General features: G+C 47.3%; 1 protein-coding gene and 1 pseudogene across 3 annotated transcripts; one reads left to right on the top strand and one right to left on the bottom strand.

Moving 5' to 3' along the window:
* Positions 1–525: 525 nt before the first annotated feature.
* Positions 526–23,571, top strand: LOC128419864 (dnaJ homolog subfamily B member 2-like). 3 transcript variants are annotated; one of them, XM_053401066.1, is made up of 12 exons: positions 526–954; positions 2,505–2,570; positions 9,895–9,986; positions 11,716–11,825; positions 13,071–13,124; positions 14,076–14,192; positions 15,311–15,391; positions 15,708–15,813; positions 16,890–16,960; positions 17,981–18,217; positions 20,015–20,069; positions 22,493–23,571. In XM_053401066.1, the coding sequence occupies exons 1-11, from the start codon at positions 541–543 to the stop codon at positions 20,041–20,043; spliced, it is 1,377 nt and encodes a 458-aa protein (XP_053257041.1). In that variant the 5' UTR covers positions 526–540; the 3' UTR covers positions 20,044–20,069; positions 22,493–23,571. The 3 variants fall into 3 exon arrangements, with proteins under 3 accessions (XP_053257041.1, XP_053257059.1, XP_053257048.1); XM_053401084.1 differs by lacking the exon at positions 2,505–2,570; XM_053401073.1 differs by lacking the exon at positions 20,015–20,069.
* LOC128419879 (60S ribosomal protein L18a-like) lies at positions 9,082–9,674 on the bottom strand (annotated as a pseudogene).
* Positions 23,572–24,095: the final 524 nt, after the last annotated feature.

Raw genomic sequence — 24,095 nt, 5'->3', positions numbered from 1 at the left:
TTCTTTGTTGTGTGAGGTAACTGTGTTTTTATACATCATTTATAATTTTACAATTCTATAATTTCACAATTGCACCCAGTTCATTTACTCATGATTTGTTTTTAATCTTTTGACTTGATCATTGAAAGCTCCTTGTGTCATATTTATATTATTTTGCTGTTAAATCTGTTTTTTCTTTTATGGGTATTTTTGTTGTTTAGAAAAATAAAATACGTAACAGTCTGCTACCCTTTATGCAGAGAGGGATGGTAATGTGGCACTAGTACAGAAGGGTTTTAATATATTATTATTATTATTATTATTATTATTATTATTATTATTATTATTATTATTATTATATTAACCGAACACTAGTGGGAATGAAATCCATGTAGCACTGAGCATCAGGTTCAGAGAGAAAAGCTGCAACCTGAGACCCAGGGCTGCCTGACAGTGTAACCCTAGACGTGTCTACTCTGAAGTCAGCCCCAGGGAGTTCGACGAGCCTTACTCCCAGGTAAGAGCGCGTCCTGCACGCGTTGCAGCCTGAGATGCTGTGAGATGTTTCCACCCACAAAAGGGGGGCGGCTTCCCCGGCTGCGCAAGGGGTTCCGCCGGCGTACCGGAGTCGTAGCGCACATCCGCGTGGGGCCGGGAGGGGGCTCCACGCGCCGCCCGTCGCAAGCGCGCTCCAGAGAATTCCACCGGAGCCCCGAGCAGCTGTTGGCCGCGGCCTCCTCGCCTTACCTCACCGGTTCAGAGTGCAGGGTTCGACGTCACAATGGAGCCGCGCGTTCCATTGGCCGGCGCCGGCGCCAGTCCCCGGGGCCGAGCTGGGGCTTGCAGGCCGGGGCCCTCCTCCGCTCTTCCCTTGACAGCCGCAGCAGGAGGCGAGAGCGGCGAAAAACTCGCGTCCCAAGCGAGCGGGGCTGCGGAGCATGGTGCAGTCCGGACGGAGCCTCCTCCAGCGCTGAGGTACGATTGCTTGCTGGCTTGCCTGCTGCCCGCTTGTTTCTCGGAGCATCGGGTGCCATTGCAATAAAACAAAAGCGAGGCAGATGACGGCCAGGGGAGAGCGGCCGCATGAAGCGATCTGGAGATGCAGATCTCTTCTAGGATCCCCGGGACAGGAATGTGGAGCAGCTGGCAGATCCCCTGAGAGGGGCTGTCTGCCGACCCACCGACGAGGGTCAAGCTGCTCTGACAAGCAAAAGTGCTTCGAAGTTTCGCTTGCTGTCAATACGATTTAAAAACCGCTTTACCCCTATAGGGGGGTGGGAGGGTATTGTTTTTCCTATTTCGTGTCTTTGCACTGTAAACCGAACTTGTGATCGTCGGGCGAAGGGCGGTATATAAATTCAACGAATAATAAATAAAAACAACAATTTCGGTCCTTTGCTATCGCCCTGTCGTCCCCGCATCTAGCAGGACTGAAGGGTCATCCACCCCTGGTCTCCCCGCTTTCAAGTCACGCTCTTGTGTCGGGTGGGCGTTGCGTGTGTGTGTGTGTGTACGTTACGCGGAGAGAGCAGCTGAGTTTCGTTCCGCAGTAACTAACGCGCTGTCCAAAAATAGGGTTTAAGATCCGGGAGGCTGTGGGTAGTTTTAGGCATGCCTGTTTCTTCCCCATCCAAAATGCCATCAGAAAAAGAGGCGTTTGCAACCCGCCGGTGCTGCCCTGCACGGAATGCGTGTTGTTTTTTCTTGCCGGCAGGAAAATGGGTGCTATGGGGAAAGGCGCTGTTAGAACAGTCGAGAAGCTGAAACGCGATCGGTCCCTCGCACCGGCCGGATGTTGTGCTTGTTGTTGATCCGGTGGCGCACCGCAAAACAAAGGGAGAGGCGAGGGCCCAGAGCCAGCCCCGAGAAGGACAAATAAGCATTTTCGCCGGGAAACGGCAACAAAAGCACTCACGCTTTCTAGGAGAACTCGGGAGAAGGCTTGCCCCTGATTGCAGGCTGCTGCAAACAAAATTGTAGGATTCTACCAGCGGATTGAGATAAATGTGAAGGGGCGGTGGAAGCTCCTTAGAGGAAGAGTTGTTGTTTTAAAAGATCAGCTTGATAGGATGAGCAAAGGCAGGGAGTTGGTGACGATTTTATTCAGATTTAATTTGATTCAAACACAAATGTGCACTAGGCGAGGCGGGAAAGAGAATATTAAGTTCAGGCAACTTTTGAAGAAATGAGCTGGTGCCATAAAAAAGCCAAATGAAATGAAAGGTGTAGGAAGGTGCCCTCCCCCCCCCCCCCCAGGAAGGGAACTTAATGAGGTTCTGAAGAGTGTCTCAAGTCAAATACTTTGACCTGGAAACCCATCTTCCTGATCTCGGAGTTCTTAATATTACTTAGTATTGGTTTGCATATTTTAGGGTGGTGCTGGAAAGTCATTATTGACAGAGGGTGACCTCAAATGGAATGTCTCTGCATAACTTGGGGGGGGGGCTGAAGGGAAATATTTTTAATGTGGAAATGGGGTTAGTGTAACAATGTTAAGGTGGAGTCTTTCTGCTTCTTTCCCAGAGGAGGAGAAAAGAAAACCACCCTATTGCAAAAGCCTTCTCTGCCTCTTCTACTCCAGCAAAGTAGAGGTAAGGAAGGTACCCCTGTCAGAGTGTTTAGGTAGAACCCAGCTCAGAGGAGGATAGCAAGTGAAGGGGCACACTGTCATCTCCACACCAGCTTCCAATTTTGTTTATATTTTGGCGGACACGTTGACAGAAGAGTGGATGATCCACAAAGGAAATGGCAACAGGAAGTGGTGTATCATGAATCTGATAAATTGAAAACCCAAGACTGAAGAGTTCAAAGGAGTCAGCACTGATGAGTATCAGCATTAAAAAACAAACAATCCCACAGAGTCAACATCTTTGCATTGTAACTGCAAAGAGCATGGGGTTGTGATTTCATTTCTTATCATTCATATAGCAACTAGCCTGCAGGAGTTCTCCTTGTGAGTTAAATGCCCGAGCATCCATTTGTATGATCCAAACAGGTAAGCAACGATCTGCAGGTCAGCAGGCAAAGCTGAGCTTCAGAACTGGGCTGCAACACTGAGACGGAAAACCCCCCTTGGTCGTTTTCCTGCCTTAGTGTTGTCGCAGTAGCTATTCTTGCTCCTCCCGCAGCCTCCTAATCTCTTAAAAACTTAATGGCCACTAAACCGCTTAATGCATAAAGATACTTAATGAGGAAGGCAATGGGCCAGTCGTATCCTTTTGGGTGCACTGGGCCTGGGTCAGCTCAGGTGCTTGTTCAGTGTTGCCTTTGGGTAGGAGAGATTCCCCATGGATCCCGGATCCTTAGGTTCCATAGCAAGGGATGGTCAGGGATGATAGACATTGGGGGTATCTGGAGGCTCACAGATTCCCCCCCCCCCGCTTTGCTTGATGATCCAAAACCATGGTGCAAGCAGCAGTGTGGTGTTGTGGATGCTTCTCCACACCATGGGTCCTTTAGGTTGCAAAGCAGCTCTTTGCTGGCTGGAGGCAATTTCATCCGCAGTCTGTGGTTGACATAACCCAAGCAGCTTCCTATATGGAGACAAGCAACATTTCTTGTCTTTTAAGCAGTACTCTTCATATATGAGTCTGGCCTAAGGCTCCAACCAGCAGACAGTTTAGTAGCATGGGCTGCTAAACCTGTCTGGGCTTCAGGAGGCATGGGCCAGGATTGCTATGCACTTGAAGTTTTGTAGGAGGAGTTTTGGAATTGGAACAGCTTCCCTTAAATCCTGATGCAACCAAGCAACTTAGATGCAACTTAGAGTTTTCTGCAGATAGTTTCATAAGATATACACTTGCAGCATAAGCCTGTGCATGTTTCCATGGAAGTAAGATCTTCCGTGGTACTCTCATGTGAGCATATATATAAGATTGCAGCTGCAATCCATTTATTTTGGAGTAAGTTCCACTGAACTCAGTGCTTAACAGGCATGCGTAGGATTGCATATTCAAAGAGCAATCTTAAACCTGTTTCTCAGAACTGCCACTGTGTCAGGCAGGGATTACTCCCAGGGAAGTTGTGCATAGGATTGCAGTTGTAATCTCTTAACTGGGCACTGCTGAATATAGCCCATAATGTGTGCTCTGGTTATTTGAGCTATTTTATTTTTTAAAAATAAATAAATCCTTATGAAGCACTTCATGGGCTGGGAAAAAAGCTAACTGTATGCACATCTAAAGCTGTTCAGAGCTTAGAGTGGAAGTCATCGTAGTGCTACATCACTCATTCTGTAAGTGCAAGGATTTCTCTTTGCTTAGCAGATCTCCCCCGTCTTCTCCCTGCCCCTACATGCCCTCTAAATCTCTTTTAGGGGTTCCCTCAATGCTCTGGAGCAGATTAAAAGAGAACACAGGGCAGGAGGAGTCCTCTTGCCCAAGCAGAAATCATGGTGCTGACAGGATGCACTGGTTGAATACCACCCCTAATCTAGTAAAATGATAAAAAAAATGCAGCTACAACCCTAAATAAACTTACTAAGAAGTAAGCCTTATTGAACCCAGTGGGACTGACCTCTGAGTTCACACTGCATTTCAAACTACCCAGGTTGCAACTCTAAGCCACAAAGAGCCGTTTCCTTTGTGACCATTAAGCTTCTCTTACAGTTTTTGTTGTAAATGTGAAAGATCATAGAATCATAGAGTTGGAAGAGACCACAAGGGCCATCAAGTCCAACCCCCTGCAAGCAGGAAACACCATCAGAGCACTCCTGACATATGGTTGTCAAGCCTCTGCTTAAAGACCTCCAAAGAAGGAGACTCCACCACACTCCTTGGCAGCAAATTCCACTGTCGAACAGCTCTTACTGTCAGGAAGTTCTTCCTAATGTTTAGGTGGAATCTTCTTTCCTGCAGTTTGGATCCATTGCTCCGTGTCCGCTTCTCTGGAGTAGCAGAAAACAACCTTTCTCCCTCCTCTATGTGACATCCTTTTATATATTTGAACATGGCTATCATATCACCCCTTAACCTCCTTTTCTCCAGGCTAAACATGCCCAGCTCCCTTAGCCGTTCCTCATAAGGCATCGTTTCCAGGCCTTTGACCATTTTGGTTGCCCTCCTCTGGACACGTTCCAGTTTGTCAGTGTCCTTCTTGAACTGTGGCGCCCAGAACTGGACACAGTACTCCAGGTGAGGTCTGACCAGAGCAGAATACAGTGGCACTATTACTTCCCTTGATCTAGATGCTATACTCCTATTGATGCAGCCCAGAATTGCATTGGCTTTTTTAGCTGCCGCGTCACATTGTTGGCTCATGTCAAGTTTGTGGTCAACCAAGACTCCTAGATCCTTTTCACATGTACTGCTCTCAAGCCAGGTGTCACCCATCTTGTATTTGTGCCTCTCATTTTTTTTGCCTAAGTGCAATACTTTACATTTTTCCCTGTTAAAATTCATCTTGTTTGTTTTGGCCCAGTTCTCCAATCTGTCAATGTCGTTTTGAAGTGTGATCCTGTCCTCTTGGGTGTTAGCCACCCCTCCCAGTTTAGTGTCATCTGCAAATTTGATCAGAATGCCCTTGAGTCCATCATCCAAGTCGTTGATAAAGATGTTGAATAAGACGGGCCCAAGACAGAACCCTGTGGCACCCCACTAGTCACTCTTCTCCAGGATGAAGAGGAACCATTGATGAGCACCCTTTGGGTTTGGTCAGTCAGCCAGTTACAAATCCACTGAGTGGTAGCAAAGTCAAGACCGCATTTTACCAGCTTCTTTACAAGAATATCATGGGGCACCTTGTCAAATGCCTTGCTGAAATCAAGGTAGGCTACATCCACTGCGTTCCCTTCATCTACCAGGCTTGTAATTCTGTCAAAAAACAAGATCAGTTTAGTCTGACATGACTTATTTTTCAGAAATCCATGCTGACTATTGGTGATCACAGCATTCCTTTCTAGGTGCTCACAGACTGCTTGCTTAATGATCTGCTCCAGAATCTTCCCTGGTATTGATGTCAGACTGACTGGGCGGTAATTATTTGGGTCCTCTCTTTTCCCCTTTTTGAAAATAGGGACAACATTTGCCCTCCTCCAGTCTGCCGGGACTGATAAAGAGATAAAGAGAGGCATTTGGTATGAGAATAAGTCTTCCAGACAATCTAGTTTTTACTTCCACTTTCAGGGAAAATATGCAATACCTTCTCAAGCTGAAATCTGTTTTACTGCTTTTGCAACATAAAATACGTGATTTAATAACTTTGCATACAAAATTTCACTATTTGACATATGTATGAAATGTACAGAGGAATCTTATGCATATTTCATAATGCCTTCTCTATTTATTTTTTTTAAATGATATTTATTAAGTTTTCAAAGGAAAAAAATTACATAAATAAAAAAATAGAAGAAAGACAAAAATAGAAATAAAAAAAATACAAAATACAAAAAAGATAAAAAACATTTAAAAAGAAAACACATCAATCTTTCCATATCATATATTCATAACCTTGCTTCCCTGACCTCCTCACACCTCCCTTTTTTATATTCCAATTCAGTTAGTTAATTCAGCAATTTCTTTCCCTCTTTATTTTTATCTTAATCCTTTAACTTAATATAATACGACTTTGAGTTCTCACCTGTTAATAATCCATTTTTAATACACCTTTATAACATTGCTGCTTAAACCACTTAACTTCATTCTGACATCATTCTAACATTCATTAATTTTGCAATATTTCTGTAAATAGTCTTTAAATTTCTTCCAATCTTCTTCCACTGACTCTTCTCCCTGGTCTCGGATTCTGCCAGTCATTTCCGCCAATTCCATGTAGTCCATCACCTTCATCTGCCATTCTTCCAGGGTGGGTAGATCTTGCGTCTTCCAATACTTTGCAATAAGTATTCTTGTTGCTGTTGTAGCATACATAAAGAAAGTTCTATCCTTCCTTGGCACCATTTGGCCGACCATGCCCAGGAGAAAGGCCTCTGGTTTCTTCAAAAAAGTATATTTAAATACCCTTTTCAGTTCATTATAAATCATCTCCCAGAAAGCCTTAATCCTTGGGCACGTCCACCAAAGGTGAAAGAATGTACCTTCAGTTTCCTTACATTTCCAACATTTATTATCGGGCAGGTGATAGATTTTTGCAAGCTTGACAGGTGTCATGTACCACCTGTATATCATTTTCATAATATTCTCTCTTAAGGCATTGCATGCCGTAAACTTCATACCTGTGGTCCATAACTGTTCCCAGTCAGCCATCATTATGTTATTTATGTCCAACATCTTGTGCCCATTTAATCATAGCAGATTTCACTGTTTCATCCTGTGTATTCCATTTCAACAGCAATTTATACATCTTTGACAAAATCTTAGTTTTGGGTTCTAACAGTTCTGTTTCTAATTTTGATTTTTCCACCTGGAAGCCAATTTTCTTGTCCAAATTATATGCCTCCATTATCTGATAATAATTAAGCCAGTCTCGCACTTTGTTTTTTAATTTCTCAAAACTCTGCAATTTCAATCTATCTCCCTCTTGTTCCAAAATTTCCCAATATTTCGGCCATCTAACCTCCATATTAAGCTTTTTCTGAGCTTTCGCTTCCATCGGTGACAGCCACCTTGGGGTTTTGTTTTCCAATAAGTCCTTATATCTTATCCAGACATTAAACAATGCTTTCCTGACAATATGGTTTTTGAATGCTTTATGTGCTTTGACCTTATCATACCACAAATATGCATGCCATCCAAATACATTATTAAAACCTTCTAAATCCAAAATGTCTGTGTTTTCAAGAAGCAGCCATTCTTTCAACCAGCAAAAAGCTGCTGATTCATAGTAAAGTTTAAAGTCTGGCAGGGCAAATCCACCTCTTTCCTTTGCATCTGTTGGTATTTTAAATTTTATTCTAGGCTTCTTGCCCTGCCAGACAAATCTAGAGATATCTCTCTGCCACTTCCTGAAACAGTCCATTTTATCCAAAATTTGCAAAGTTTGAAACAGAAACAACATTCTAGGCAATACATTCATTTTTATCGCAGCAATACGGCCTAGGAATCTTATGCATATTTCGTAATGCCTTCTCTAGTTTAGTCTAGTTTATTCCCAAATTTAGGATTGCAGCTTCAGGCTGGATTCCTGTTTGCATTTACCTGGAAGTAAGTCTCCTTAAACAATGGTACTTATGTCTGAGTAGATATGCAAAGGTTTGCACTGTTATATCTGTAGCTGGAAGTCTGTGGCACAGTTAGAAGATTGGGACCAGGTCAAAAGGACAGTACACATAGGCTAGTTGCTTCTAGTTTCTCCAAACTAGATCAGATGTCACCAAAAGATTAGCAGCAATTCACCAGCAGGGAAGGCCCTTTCATAAAAGATGACAGCACCCTCTAGGTGTGGAAATGCAGCTTGTATCTGAGTGTTGTATACATTCAAAGCATACACTTCATTCTCTAATGATGTAGATTATCCTACATAGATATCTTTGCAATACACATTTTGAGTGGGTAGAAGCTTATGCATTTCACTCATTCAATAGGAGCTTCCCTGCCCACACCCCAGTGTTAGAGAGAGAGAGAGAGAGAGAGAGAGAGAGAGAGAGATATGAGAAGGCATTCCCACCCTCCCTGGATGTTCACATCTCTATCTATTCACTTTTTAGATCCCTCTTCCTTCTCTTTAAATGACTGGACGTTTATTTACAGTACAAACATAGCAAGCGCATATGTGGATCTTTCACGTCCCTTACTATTTTCCTTAGAATGTGTGAATGCCACACCTGTTGCTTTTTATCATTTGTCTAGGCTGGGTGGTTGTTGTTTTGGGGGGGGGTTAATAAGCACTGATTTCTTATAGTGTGTATAGTCAAGGTGTGTGTAGGAGAATAAAGTATGGTTCTTGTGGCATTGGGTACATCACGGTTAGACATGATCAAAATTGCTGTGAATCAACTAATGTCCATTGTGTGTGTAGCAGCTTGGAAAGGAGGAGGACGCTGTTGGGATGTGGTGTTTTCTGGCAGCTCACAGGAGTCCCTTTTCCAGACATACCTGACTTTGCCAGAGCAGCTGATGGCCAGTCCTTGGTTGGCTATGCCTGATGGATTTGGTTTTTCTCACATTAGAGTTGTGCACCCTTCCCTGCTGCAGGTATTTTTTCCCTCTCAAAAAGAACCTTATTGAAACTCAGAGCAAATGAACCAAGTCTGCATTTAGAAGAATGTGTTTGGTCTCTTGGTGGTGAAGCGTGGCTTATGTTGACAACACAGAACTCTATGTGGCAGACGGAACTTGATTTTGGAATCATGGAAATGCTTGATAGCTGGCCTGTGGCACTTGCTAGCAGCAATCTCTTCCACCTTCATGATCTGAATTGAGTGAGCACGAGCTCTAGGACGGGCTCCCATATCGGAACAGCTCCAGCAGTTGTCAAAGCTCCAGCAGTTGTCAAATCCCTGTATTCCCTGTACATGTTATGAGTTCCACTACGAGAATCATAGCACAGCCAGATATCGAAATTTTTCACCTTCAACGGAAACTTCTCAAAAACCTGTCCACAGTACACAATTTCCCCAGAAGATTTCTTCATCTTCTTCAGCTGAGAGACAAAGTACCAGAAACGGGGCTTTGCAACAACATGATTAGGAGCAAAGATGCGCATACGATAGAGAGGTGGTTTTGGGCTCTTAGGAGCGGGGAGGCATCTCCCAACAACTTCCTCAGGGTGCCTGACGCCTTCATGGTGCTGCCTCTTTGCTCCCTGCTGCAGTTGTACCAGTTGCTTTAAGGACTCAGGAACGGCAAAGATCTGGGTCTGGATGTATCCGTGAACCCTTTTCATGTGTTACTACAAGACTCTTGACACAACCATTCCGGCGATAAAGGGTGGGTGGGAGGGCTATTTTAATTTGGATGGTGTTAGCTTGGGTAATGCTCAACAGAGGTGTGCTATACTAACCTTTCCCTCTTACTCTAGGTTTGCTGCATAGCACATTTGGGCACCATGGTGGATTACTATGAAGTGCTGGGGGTGCCCCATGGTGCCTCACCGGATGACATCAAAAAGGCGTAAGTTGCATTCTCTCCATTTCCGACTCAGGCTACTGACTGCTGGTCCTAGTGTGGTGGTTATGAGTGTGACTGTGAGATGTGGAAGTGGTGGCACAGTGTACCTGGCCACAGTTTAGTGGAAGGCAGCCTGTTTAAGTTTGTGACAAGAATAATGAGCTCTCAGAACTCTGTGTTTCCCAGTGTTAGGGGACACAGGGTGGTTTTGTGGCAGTAAGTTGTATTGCCAACTTTGCCTTGGACTCTGATGAGCCTTGGACACTGCATTTTCCCAGTGCTTTGGGTTTTTCCCTTTCTGCTTCCATCTTTTGGTTCCACTCGAGCTCCTAGTTTTCCTGTGGAGAACCTGGTAGCTACTAGTTTCAGGTCTAATGTACTTGATCTGAGAATCTGTTCTAGCTCTTGGGGCCGTTATGCAGGTACTTAGTTGCCAGATACTGAAAATTCACTTTTCTTGCGACTCCTCAATTGAGGGCTGACTTATATTATGTTTGTCTGATTTCCCTCCACTGCCTAATTAACGTTCACAAACTTTCTGCCTGCAGGAATACTATAGCATATAAAAAGGAGGCTTTAGATTAGAACAGATCAACATAAGTATTTAAATTCAGTTTCCAAACTACGTTTTGTATATTTTCCAAAAACCAAAGCACATGCTGATTGGTTGCCATATCCGTTAAAGCATGTTGATGTGCTATTAAATAGTGCCTTGGAGATGAATCCAAGGAGGCTGATCCAAAACTTTTGCTTGTGCAGCTTGTGTGAAGATTCAGATTTGATTTGATTTTTAAATGAGAAATCTACTAGAAGTAAAACTTTAAAAAACCCAGAATAGCCTTTTTCATGCAAAACTATTGTTTTTAACCCACCTTACAGAAAGATAATTGAATGGGAGAGGGATGGGCTGTTTGCAGGGCTGCTTTTGTTTTTGGAATGGGCACAGGGAGGTCTGCACTCCAGAGGAGGACAACTTGGGTGAGCCCCCTTGCACAAGAATGAACAGAGGGAGAACGTGTCGACACTTAGTGCTGTGCCAGGAGATCTTTGTGGCACTGCAGTATAATGAAAGCTGTAGGATTCAAGAGCCTTTTGGCCCCAAATTTCCCCTTGGGGGAATGCCCCCACTCTGCTCCTTGTGTTAGCGCAGGCTGGAACTGCCCTAAGGTAGCAGCACACCTGTAACAGGAGAGAGGTATTGTAGAAACCTCACTAAGGGTTTGAAGCAAATTATCAGGTGAGCAAATCTCCAGGCTTGTTGTCTGCTCTTCCTTTGTGAAAGAGACTCTGCGGATCCTGTTTTGGAAGTGCAGCAATCTACTTTCCTTTGAAAAGCCAAGGAACCGTAAATTGGCTTTTACTTTTAATTTTGTGGGTTTTGTGCTACTGTGGGAGTGAAGTGCCCCCTCGTGGAGGACAGATGGCAGAACAATGACCGATGACCACTCTTGGTTGAGCTGGAGCTTCATCTGCTATGGCCACCAGCTGCTATCAGCTCCTGTGGGAAGAGAGAGAAGTCTGGTTTCACCTGGAAGCAAATGAGGATCATTAGTCCCACGTGTTGAAACTCCCTTCCCACAGAAGCAGAATGTCCACATAAGCAGCAGAAAGGGGTGTGTGTAGGATTGCTGCTAACTACAAGGGGGTGAATGTGTAGGCCAGTATGTGACCGGGGGGCCTATACCGTAAGAATATACACCAACCAAGCTATCATGGTTGTCTTGTCAAACAGGTACAGGAAGAAAGCCTTGCAGTGGCATCCGGATAAAAACCCAGATAACAAGGAACATGCTGAGCAGAAGTTCAAGGAGATAGCAGAAGCCTATGAAGTGCTATCGGACAGTAAGCATCGACTCTCTCCTCACCCTTTCTTTCCCTCAGGCTGTTTCGGTTCATGTAGGGTCTTGGCCCTGGTTGTGGGCTGTTTCTGGAGACTGAGGAGATTTCCTGTTCCTTGTAAGAGAAGGGAAAAGAGTTTTATTCACCTGCGGCCATCAAGATATGGTTGGGCAACAGCTCCTGTAAGCCCAGACTGGCTGGGGCTGCTGGGAGGTTCCTCCCTCCCCCCAGCCCCCATTTTTATATAGCAAAATAAAACGAAGCAGAGAAGGGAGAAAAAGAGGCATGTTTTTCAAGCAGAGGCAGAACACTAGCAAGCGAAGGCATATAAAAGGACGTAGCAAAAGTGCCTTTGGAGACGCCTTTAAATGAGTGGGTAGAGGCTGCTTCAAAGGGTGTTGCACGTCTCTACATGTTCCTGTTTTCCTTGGAAGTTTTTAAGCAGAGGTTGGATGGCCATCTGTCATGGATGCTTTAGCTGAGATTGCTGCATTGCAGGGGGTTGGACTAGATGACTCTCGGCGTCCCTTCCAACACCTCAGTTCTACGATTTCTCTTTTAAACCTCCCACATTGTGTTTAAAGGGGAAGTGTGGAATGACTTTCCCAAAGCTCTGGGAAGAATTTTGACAGGTGTCAGCCCCACCCTCCTGTCAGGCATGTGATGCCATCATCATGTCATGTGATTGGCTGGCCAGTTGTTCTGTCCACCTGTCAAATTGGGCCCTGTAGCCAAACCTCCAGTGTCTGGCCTCTGGAGCCAAAAAGGCTTCCCATCCCTGTAATAGTGAAACTAGAAGCTGAGAGGCAAAGTCAAGAGCACCCGCCTAAGCCTTGTGGGACAATTGGCCATTAGGACAGGCTACTTGAGGAAGATTGGGCTTCCTTTGAAATGAGAGCCTTTTAAGCTAGACTAAATGGAAGGTGTGTTTCATTAACTGTTCTCTCTCTCAGCCCCTAGCTGTAGTATGATTCCAATTTTGCTGGCTGACTTTTCACAGTTGTTGCAAGTTTTTCTGAAATAATGCAATGTTTTCTGAGCATGCTGTGCAAATTACTACTAATTACTAACCCAGGCAGGACTAGCTTTGGGTAGACAAGGCAAGGACTCAGTAACATTCCCTGCCCCGCAGTCCATGTGTGGCGGGGGGGGGGCTGTGTCCCAACTAAGTCAATGGCAGACACGTCTGCTTGAGCCTCACCTCTTTTTTGTGGGCAGCTATCTAACCCAGGTGCTTTCTGATTTCAGAGAGCAAGCGTGAAGTCTATGACCGATATGGCAAAGATGGGCTCATGGGTCAAGGTAAGGAGCTTGGTCAAGATCTGGGTTATCCTGACAAATATCATCAAAAACCAGGATCAGGTTCAAAGCAGATTTCTGCATTGCCAAGAGGGCGAGAACAAAGACGGCAACAGATAGCTTATGTGCAGCTCAGAAACATACAGGCCTTCTGCATTAGCTACTTTAGCTGTTATCATAGTAATGTGATTGAGCAACTTTCACAGGGAGCAATTTCCTGGGAGAAATTTGCAGAGTTGGGTAACTTCTTTGGGAGCAGAATATTACTAAGGTCTTGGCTGCCTTGTCAGTTCCAAACCAAAGCAGCCGTGGCGCAGTTAGGCCTTTCACGGCCCAAACAGCCATTTTTGTGTGATTCTTAACAGTTTTGTTTTTCTGTTCTGTAAAATGGGTTTGTCCAGCTCTGTAGCCCTTCTGTGGCTTTTGACCCATGAATCAGTGCTTGATTAAACTATTTCCAGGGGCTGCAGACATATCAAGGCATGGCTGGCTGGCAGGCTGCAGGTTTGCTGGGCCTGTGATGTAAATGATTTTAGTTATCTAGTACCCCTAAGCCAGAGGCTTTCAAGCTTTCTGAGTCCCATTTTCAAACACCCTCCCTTCTGGGGTGTTCCCAGGCCACAGCTGCCCCAAAGAAAGGTGCCTTCTCACACTGTCCCACAGGGGCCTGGGAAGCACCCCCTGGCCAGCCTCAGAGGCACCATTTGCCTGAGGAGCTTGTAGCCAGGGCTGCTGCAACAAACAACTGTGCAAGCCTTTGGGAGGCAGAGACACAAGAGGGCATCAGAGGAGGGAGAGAAGGAAAGAGGGACAGAAACCAACGTTGCCCGTGGCACCCGTGACCATCTTTCAAGGCGCTCCAGGGTGCCACAGCCTTAACCTTGGTAAACAGTAAGCCAGTGTCTTGGTGTGAGGAAAATAAAGCTTCACATTTGGTCTCTGCTTCCCCCACAGGTGGGCCCTCCGGGTCAAGACCACACCCAGGACCCGAATTCACCTTCACTTTCCGCAGCGCCCACGACGTCTTCCGGGATTTCTTTGGAGGGCACGATCCGTTTGCTGACTTTTTTGGTGTGCATTGGGTTTGATCCTCATTTGTTTTGCAAGGGGATTTTATCTGAGTAGGGAGGGAAGACCCTATCTGCTGTCTCTGGACTTCAAAACTATGAGGACTGTCAGTGGTATCCCAAAGACAACCAGCACCTGAGAGATGGAAGGAACTAGTAACGAAGAATATCATTGCCATCTGGTTGTGTCAGGCCCAGGGTTCCTCTAGCTGGGTTTTCCTTTTACCATATAGGGCACTTCTGTGGAGAGTGCGGTAGGGTTTTGTTACTCATTCCTTGCTCCACCCTGCCCCATTCCTACAGGAAATTCTATGACCTACATGCTACTGTTGTGGTTTGGGTTATGCCAGGTCTGTTGGTGTTTTCTTGTGTGAACTTGGTGTTACTTTATTTTACCTGCATATAAATTCCTTCATGAGGAAGCTCAGAGTGATTAAGCAGTGCAGTCTCCCATCCAGGATTCATGAGGCTGAGACCCGCTTAGCTTTGACAATGTAACCCTCTTGCCCTCCTGGCATTTCTGGACTGCAATTCCCATCATTCTTCCCTCACCATTGGACATGGTGCCTGGTGTTGATGGGAGTCCAACAGCATCTGGAGGACCCACAGCCATAAAGCCAGGCCAGAACATTCTCCAGAACTCCTTGTGTAGCTGAGGAGAGTAAAGGGAGAGGAGGGGGTCTTAGACAGTGAACAGTCCCTCCTTTTTGGATCATTTCCAGATTACAAGAAACCAGATCCTTTCTGGGGAACCAGATCCCTCCTAGTTAGACATGGGCCAAATGTTGGCACTGGCTTTAGTACAGACCTCGTGCTTATCCAGAACTTCTGTGTTGGGGAAGGGAAATGCTCCCCTCTGTGTGATGCAATTGGATCAGCTCAGTGGCTGTCCACACCCACTCCTGGCACTGGGTGGTTTCTTGCAGCTCAGGGAGGCTCTGGCAAGGCAATAAAACTTGTGTGGAAGGAAGCAGCAGCAATGTGGTACAAGATACATGAATCAGAACTGCGGGCAGATAGTAGGCCAGAATACAAAGGGTATGGATCTGCATGCTTTTGAGTAGCAGTCTCCCTGCAGAGGAATGTAGTGGTTGACGATCTCTTCTTCGGACCTCTTTCCAGACGATCCATTCGCAGACCTTCGACCTGGACCACGGCACCCTGGGGCAGGGCCGTTTTTCTCTCCCTTTGCAGCATCACCAGGTAAGGAAGGAACAGCTGGAAGGATTTGCCTGCCCACCTGCTCCTCACTGTGGCCTCCAGTTCCCCACCCTGGTTCCAACTGCACTTGGACCCTTGCTGTAGGGTTGACTTCTCCCTGGGACTGTGTGCTTTGCACACGGTGACCTGGTGGCCACTTTTGCAAGGCTACATTCTTTCTCCTATTTGCCCCTCCTTGGAATCTCAAAGGAAAGCTTTCCTGCCTGGTGTCTCTTTTCCTTTGCTGGTTCATCTCCCCTGGCCTTGGTGCCAGCTGCACCCTTCCTTGTCAGTGATTCTGGTGCACTCTCTCTTTCAGACTTCTTCTCCCCAGGGCTTGGTCCTGCTATGAATGCAGGAATGGGCTTCCGCTCTGTCTCCACCTCCACCAGATTCATCAATGGCAAGCGGATTACTACCAAGAGGTAAGCTTAGGAGGATGTTTTAATCCATTTGCCTACTGTCTTCTGGCCTTGTCACGCAGATTTTGGGCCCTCTTGGGGAATGACCAAGCCCATTCTTTCTGTTCTCCCTGGCCCTCCTCCCCTTCTCATTTCTGCTATCTTGTTTCTGTATGAGGCACAGAGTAAGCTATGGGGAGGATATCTAGAGTGGTCCATCTAAGTGAAGGGATGGGAAAGCCACACAATCTGTACCAGATTGGGGATGCATTCCTTATTTACGTGTGTGTGTGTGTGTGTGTGTGAGAGAGAGAGAGAGAGAGAGAGAGAGAGAGAGAGAGAGCGCACTAGCTCTTTCTTGTTACTGGTCATCTTGTCAGCAGCAAGTTGGGGAAATCCCATGGCCCCTGGTATTTTAGACCTTTTAGCAGCTTGCTCACATGTTGCGTCCCAGAGAGTTAGAGGTTTACTTGCCTTGTAGCCTTGTAACTTTTATAAACCGCAGTCCCTCTGGTGATCATGTGTTTGCGGTGGATTGTACAGGGTAACACCTCTCTCTCTCCCCCCCACTGTCCTACAGCATAACTGAAAAGGTTAAAGTGTACAGGAGAAGTCAAATTTGTGCATTGATGCTGACCTTTCTACACTCCAAACCTGTCCCTCAAATCTAGTGGAAGGAGGCTGGCCTCATAAAAAATACGAAAGACATAATACATTAAAAAAATGAGATTCTAAGTTGATGCTTTTGTGCAAAAACTCTCATCTGTAGAACAAAATATTTTTATTGGTCTCTCTTCTTCAAAAATAAATTTTAAGAGCAGCTTCAAATAATTTTTTTGGTGTTTGTCTTTGAAAAATATAATGAAGGCGAGCAGGTGCATAATTACAGATATGGTAGTAAGAGAACTGTGGTTGCTATTATGGGATTAATCATGCACCCAAAATGTAAGCAAAGGCTAAACAATAGACATTTTTGTAGCCATGCAACTTAATGTTTTCTCCAGTTCAACATTGCTGGGGGAAGGTTTTGCATGGTTTTATGTGTTCTTCACAAAGTCATTTCACTTTTCTGTCCCCACCCCTTCCCCCTTGTTCTCCAGGATCATCGAAAATGGGCAGGAGAGGGTGGAAGTGGAAGAAAACGGGGAGCTGAAATCCATCCAAATTAATGGTATGGGACTAAAAGGGGAGAGGTATCCCGAGTTTCTTTTCTCTGTAGTCAGCCATGCACAGCTCTCTCCAGCTGAGAGCAGAAATGTGAGCTTCTCTGGATGCCTGCTGCCTTCTGTGTGATCTCAACCTGTCTCCTGGGTGACGGAGAAAGTAATAGACCCTCATCCGCATGGAGTGCCTCTGACATTTAATCTACAACTTGTAAAAAGCTTTGTGAAAAATGTGCCCTCCCACCAAGCGGTAGGATGCCTGTGTGCCAACCTCTGAGACATTTGGGGGGTGGAAGGATCTCCCCAGCACTCCTGGCCTCTTTCAGAAACACAGGCAGAAGGAAGGAGGGGGGCTTTTCAGATTTGTGTTGGGACGGCTTAGAGAGGTAAAATAAGAGATGAATGTGATAATAGCTGAGGAACGGAAGAGAGCAGTGGGAGAGCTAGGAAAGTTTTCACCTGGGCCTTAAGACATCCATTACCCACAAAGTGTGGTGCATATATTGGAGAAGGGAAGCAGCCTAGGGTAGTCACCTCCAACTTTTTCAGACCCAGATCTTGCCTTTAATTTCAAAAATGCATTCAGGGATCAACTTCTTCATTATTATTATTATTTTCTAACCATATATTTCTTTGGTGGTAGTGTTGCTGTTGCAACTGTCTTTAGGCCAGGCTGCAAATCCTTACCCACCAGCTGAAGATCCTGGTGCAGGAGTCCTCAACCATTTTGGGTGGTTTTGGAAATCTCAAAAACCGTTGTGAGCACCACAACAACTGGCAGTACTCGAGCATAATAGCTACATGCCCCCCCCCAAGTCAACTAAAAATATTGTTTGGAAATGGCAGGCCTCTTGTTAGGTCCCAAGGAGGTGTCTGAGGATGCTGTTGTGTCAGCCGGCACCATGTTGGGGACCCCACATCTAGGGTGCTTGGCCTTTCTGGGCCAGGCCATAGCAATGGCAGGAGGGGGGAAGTATACTTGGGGTGCCTTCTTTGGACCATTGTTGGCTCAACCCCTTCCCTTTCAGGTGTTCCAGACGACTTGGCCCTCGGCCTGGAGCTGAGCCGGCGGGACCAGCAAGCTGTGCAAAGCCGCAAACCAGCTCCTTCCTCGCCGGCGCCGCAGCACCCGCCCCCCAAGCGCCCGTCCCCCAGTTCGTCCCCTGTGATCTTGTACACCGACAGCGACGAGGACGATGAGGACCTGCAGCTGGCGATGGCCTACAGCCTGTCTGAAATGGAGGCCAAGGGCCAGCACAGAGCAGGTGCGAGAAGCCCCTCAAAAAAGCAGCCCCCTGGAAAAGCGCAGTTGCCACAGGGGAGCCACGCCACGGACAGCCAGGCAGACAGGCTGTCCAAGCCCCCCTCTAAATCCCCCTCGGGGGCCGTGGGAGGGAGCGGACGGGGAAAGGGCAGAGGCAAAGACTCCTCCCCTAAGAAGAAGAAAGATGCGCAGTGCAACCTCCTCTGAGCCGGCCTGAGACTGGGCTTTCATTGGTTGGTGCGCTTGGGACCCTGGCCAATGGAGGAGCGGGGGGTTGTTCCATCAGGACAGCTGCCGTGATGCGTCACTGGCAGAATCGCCCGAAGGCCCACCCGGTCAGAAGAGGAGGTGCTACTGCTGCTGCTGCTACTGAGTAAAGGGCAGGAGCAAATTCTGTTAGCTCTGTGTGTGTGTAATTTGGCATGGAGAGGCATTGGTCCAGGCAGCTCCTGCACAGCAAAGCCCTGGTGCCTTCGGCAAGTTCAAGCTGTGCTGTCTGCCTTGCTGCTGTAGTGCATGGCTTGGCTGTATGTCCCTGTCGTTCTCCTGTACTGCATAGATCCACGAGGGGGTGGGGGTGGGGGTGGGAGGGGGCTGTGCTCTTGGCTACCACTGCTTGCCCTGGGCACTAAAGGAAGCGAATGCATTGCTTCCGCCCCAGGGTTTTGTATCAGCAATTTGGGGGAGCTGACATATAATTTATTTATTTATTTACTTATTTACTTATTTATTTGTTTGTTTATTTATTGTTACGTCCCAAATAACAGAATGTGATGGCCTATGTTGAGGGCCGTCTTCTAAATTTGCCCTGGATCCGAGTGCCTTTTCTGCACTAACATCCCCTCCCGTCTCCATGAATGGTACCAAAACCTGTGCCTTTATCCCCCGACCACTGCTACAAAACAACCCCTATATGCGAAGGGCTAGTGAGAACTCAACCTGCGCTGAAAGTGGTGGCCGTCCTACAGTGACTAGCAGCAGAGCGGTCTGTTGATGGGCTGAGATGTCAGAAAAGGCACAGCTCTGAGAGAGGACTCGGCTCTCTTCCGCTTACTTGGCAGCGCTGCCGGTTTTCAGCCTTTGGGGGCGCAGCCTAGGCATGGAGACTCACATAGGAACTGCCTTAGGCCCTAACGCTTGAGCACCCAATTTCCTGTGCAGAGGAAGAGAGGAGGGGTACCACAGGGGGGCAGGGAGGTCTGAACACGGACCAGGCTACGTTGTGTCTGTCATGACAATTTAGTTGAAAGGCACTTCCTGCTTTTGGAACTTCCTGGGGCCTGAGGAAAATGTGAGACATAACGCATGTAGGTTTATACCTCTGTGGAGAACCTGTGGCTCCTCCAGATGGTGCTGGAACGCAACTCCCAGTATCCCTGACTTTTGGCTGAGGCTGATGGGAGCAACATCTGGATGGCCGCAGAGGTTCCCCTTACCTGTCCTGTAGTTTGCAAGTGCATGCCATCTTCCCCTGCAGCTTTTGCCTGCCCCTAAATCAGCAGTTCTCAACCCTGCTTGCTAGCGTCTTGCACCACTCCCTGCAGCTGTGACCTCCTCCTTTCCCCCTCCCCTGCTTCCCAGGGCCTTTGCACCCTCCTCTTTCTCTCCCTGATCCCTTTTGTGTCTAATGTAACCCCCGGTGGCAGGCCCTGGATAAGGCTTCGGTGGATGCTCGATGTAGGAATGTAACTTGTTGGTGCCCTTTCTCTCTCTCTCTGCTGTTGTTGCTGCTGCCGCTGCCGCCACTGCTTGTCTCCTCACCTGCCCATCCCTCCCTCCTGTGCTTCCCATGCCACAGACCCTGATGGACAGGCATACTCTGTCTGATGCCCCTCCATGCCGCCTCTCTGCAGGTAACCCTCAAGTGTTCATTTTGTCCAGTTGGTTGAAATGGCGAAAGATCTGCAGGGTGGTTCTGTTGGTGGTGATGATTTTAAAAAATAATAATAATAGCAGAGTTGTGTATATTTCCTACACAGCCTGGCATTTTGCCATACAAAATTGCCTATCTTTTAAAGTGAGTTTCTGGCTGTTAAGATGCAGACACTTCCATGTGCTTTCCCTTCCTCTCTTCTTTTCTGTCACCTGTTCCTGGATTCCAAAATACCCAGAGGTTGGGGTTTTTTTGGGGGGGTGGGGGGTGTTAATTGGATTGTAGAGGCAGGGGGGTAAATGTATTTTTGGAAATGCTTAAATATTTGTTGATAGGAAAGTGCAGTTTAAGTATTTCAACAGACCTTAGATTTGTTGGTTGCAGTGTTTTATTCTACGTTTGGAGCAGAATACATGAACCTTAGGCCCATTAGGCTGCTTCCCCCCAAACCATGCTCCTATCAATCTGCTGACATCAGCTGATGAGCAGGGGATGATGTTTTGTTTTGTGTTGGCTGCACATGTCAGTTCCCCACAATGTGTTGTTGTGCAGCCAAAGCAGCAGGATGCAACCCCCTCCCCCAATCAGCTGATGAGAGAGGATAAATCTTGTTCTTCAGTCCCGCTGGGTGCTGCTTTGCCAGTGTATTTCCTGAGGCGAACATGTTGGCAAAGCAGACCGCCCCCATGGGTCAACTTTGACAGATGAGTGGAACCATCAGATTATTGACTGGTGGTCAAAGTTGGCTCGTGGGGTGTAAGGAGATAAAGACCTGGCTGACCTGGTTGTCCACTCCTACTTTGGCAGTATGGAATATGCACAGCCCTAGTGATTATGATTGTGGTAATTGATCTGCCCCAAATCTCTCTTGCTTTTGTGTGCACATTCCACGCTACAAGATTCCTCATTAGTCCTTGCCCTGATATATCCCGGCACTGGGTCCTGTTTGAGGAAGGGTGATAGATCCCCTCACGGGGATTGGGCGGATTCACATAATTCAGTTGGCAAGGTGAGGACATGGCTTCAGCTTGTGGCTGTGGCCAAGTGGGGCCTAGAAACTGCTTCAATTCATAAGCCTCAGTTGCAGTGCGCTCCCTAATTCATCACATCATTATAGAAGCACCGCATAGCTCAGTTGGTAGACCATGAGACTCTTAGTCTCAGGGTCGTGGGTAAAAGAGTCCTGCATTGCAGGGGGTTGAAGTAGATGACCCTTGTTGCCCCTTCCAACACTGCATTTCTATTATTCTGTGTGAAGGCCTCTAGGAGCTCCACTGGTTAATATAGAATTGGGTGTTGAACACTGCCCATATGTGAGGCCACCAAGAGAACACATTTAATCTGCTCTGAGCTCCTTTTGTAGGAAAGATTGCCTATAAATAACAAAAACAGGTGAGTTTGCCTCTCCTCTGTGTACAACCTGGGGCTGCACTTCGCCATAAGCACAACTTGAACCTAGTGCTCTTCAGCTTTGGAGCCCAAGGTGATGTTGGACTACAACTCCCAACATGCCTGATCACTGGCTAAGCTGGCTGGGGATGATGGGAGCTGTAGTTTAACAACATCCAGGGGCCCAAGGTTGAACAACACTGTGTCTCACCCACGTTCTCCCTGTGCCTACTTAGATCCTCTCATAGATGAAAGCAGCAGCCTCTCACTCAGGAGTGGCTCACTTGTGGCCCTCCAGATGCTGCTGAATCACAAGGCCACATCAGCCCTGACCATCCTGGGTGTGAGGCTGATGAGAGTTGGAGTCCAGCAAGTTTTGGAGGGTCACAGCTTAGTCACCCACCTTCAGCCTCTTGCTCTAGAAAAGTTTCCTGGAACTGAGTGTTGCATATGACTGCAGTATCCACAGGAATGGTCATTCTCTAAAGCTCTAGGTCCTTTTACATAAAAAAAAAAATTCTTCCAACCACACATTTTGAGCAACTAAAATCGGGTCTTAAAAAAGAATTTCACTCATTCCAAATATTTCATAGGAGGTACATGTGCACCTGCTGCACCCCCCCCCCAGTCTAACCCTTAACTGGCAGGGGACCGTGGATGGGTGGGAAGGTGATGGTTCTGCAGAGCAACCAGCTACAGTTCCTTATTTTGCATGCTTGGATGCACCCTTTCCTCCCTTGATTTGTTAAAGGGCAGTGGCTCTTTCTTGACCTTATAGTCCACAGCAGCTGTGCCTTGATGCTAGAGCCCCTCACCAGCCCCTCCACCCCACTCCCTCTCAGTACTGCAAGTCTTACTCCTGCTTGGTGAAGCCTGACCTCTGGAGGGTGGGGTGGGGATGATGTCGTGCACAGCCCAGGCTCTGCTTGCTGTCACAACACTTTTCACTGCTGTCTGATTCACTCGGTGTCTGTTTTTCTCCCTCCTGTCCTGTCTCCTTGCTTGTCTCCCCAGGTGTGTTCTGAGTCTGGAAGAGCCATGGGAGAATTGCCTCTCTAGCACTTTGTGCTCCCAGAAGGCTACTCAAGCCTGGACTTCGCTTTCTGTTCCCTCCCTGAGCCCTGCCTGGGGGAACGATTGATGGGCAGGTTCCGAGTGTGTGACTTCCTCCCCGCTAGTTCTCTCTCTGCTGCGTGTCCTATAGCAGTAGCTCAAAAGGGTCGGGCTCGGTGCAGCCCATCTTTTTTTAACACAACAACAATGTACTTGTAGCTATGCTGCTGCTGCTGCTCCTGAGATAACAGCACCTATTGGTGGGGTTGGGCGGAGGTATCCCCAAGCCCCCCGCTACCTGTAGCTCCCTTTTCACCGGTGCCCTGTTCCCTTGCAAGAGCGGACCGTGGCTAAAGGAGTGCAATGGACTTTTTTCGCTGGACCATTTTATGAGTAAGTTATGAAGGAGACGGCGGTGCTGTGTGAGCTGTGGTGGGCACAGGAAGTGATAAGCCTTTCCGATGCAGGTTGGCCTTCTGGTCCTCTTTAGCTCCTGCAGGGACTCTCTGGGCCACAGCACAACAACACTCTTCCTGTTTATAGTGTTGACTGACTGATTGGGTGTGGGTAGGTGTGGAGGTGTTGGGACAGAAACCGTGGGAGAAGGGCTTCCAGTTTTAGCATAGAAGACTTTGTGCTCGACAGCAGCTGTGGGCAACTTTTGGCCCTCCAGATATTGCTGGACCACAGTTCTCCTCAGCCCTGGCCACTGGCCCTGATGGGAACTACTGTAGTTCAGCAGCACCTAGAGAGCCAAAGATTCCCCCTGACCTCCACAGCAGCATTTCTCAGCCTGGTAGCCCATCAACATATGGGGAGCAATGGGGGTTGGACTCCCAGCAGCCACCTGCAGACCCAAAGGTGGGGGAGGCTGCTCTAGGGCCAAAGGGCTATAAACCAAATTTTCCCTCAGAGCGGCAGGGATGTCACTTTTCCAGACCAGGCCTTGCAGAGAGAGTGGGCGTGTAGTATAGGCCTCTCATGCCAGGAAGGATGGGGCTGGGGCTGTCTCGGTCTCGCTGTCTCTCTCTCTCTCTCTCTCTCTCTCTCTCTCTCTCTCTCTCTCTTTCTTTCTCTCTGATCCCTTGGAGGAAATCCTCTCCCAGAAGGTAACAGGGCTGGAGTTAACTTGCTCAGTGTATCTCTTGACTCGGGAGTGAGATTGATCTGTTTTGTAATTCAAAGCACTGGCCTGGTATATAGAGTGGAAAACATTGTCAATAAATTTATTTGCAACGAATGCTGTGTCAGAATTTCATCACTGGTATCAAGTACTTCAACTCACAAATACTGACACGTGCCAGCTAGGAAAGAAAATAAATGAGGCCCCTAGGGGTGGGGCTGTTGTCTGCCTTGACTCAAGCCAGCCCCCAGATGCTGAGGATTGAACCTAGAACCTTTTTCATGCAATGCAAATGCTCTACCATGGACTTAAGGCCTCCCGTGTTCAGGCTGAGCAGCTGAAGGCAAGCAGTCCCCTTTGTATTCCTACCCTTTCAAGGAAGCGGCTCAGGGCAGTGAACGGGTTGTGTGCCTGGCATGCGTTGGGACACTTGGCTGCAGC

This window comes from Podarcis raffonei, chromosome 1 (assembly GCF_027172205.1).
Source record: "Podarcis raffonei isolate rPodRaf1 chromosome 1, rPodRaf1.pri, whole genome shotgun sequence".
Classification (NCBI taxonomy): Eukaryota; Metazoa; Chordata; class Lepidosauria; order Squamata; family Lacertidae; genus Podarcis; species Podarcis raffonei.
The sequence above is the reverse complement of the archived record's forward strand: the minus strand, read 5'-3'. Positions and strand labels throughout refer to the sequence as shown.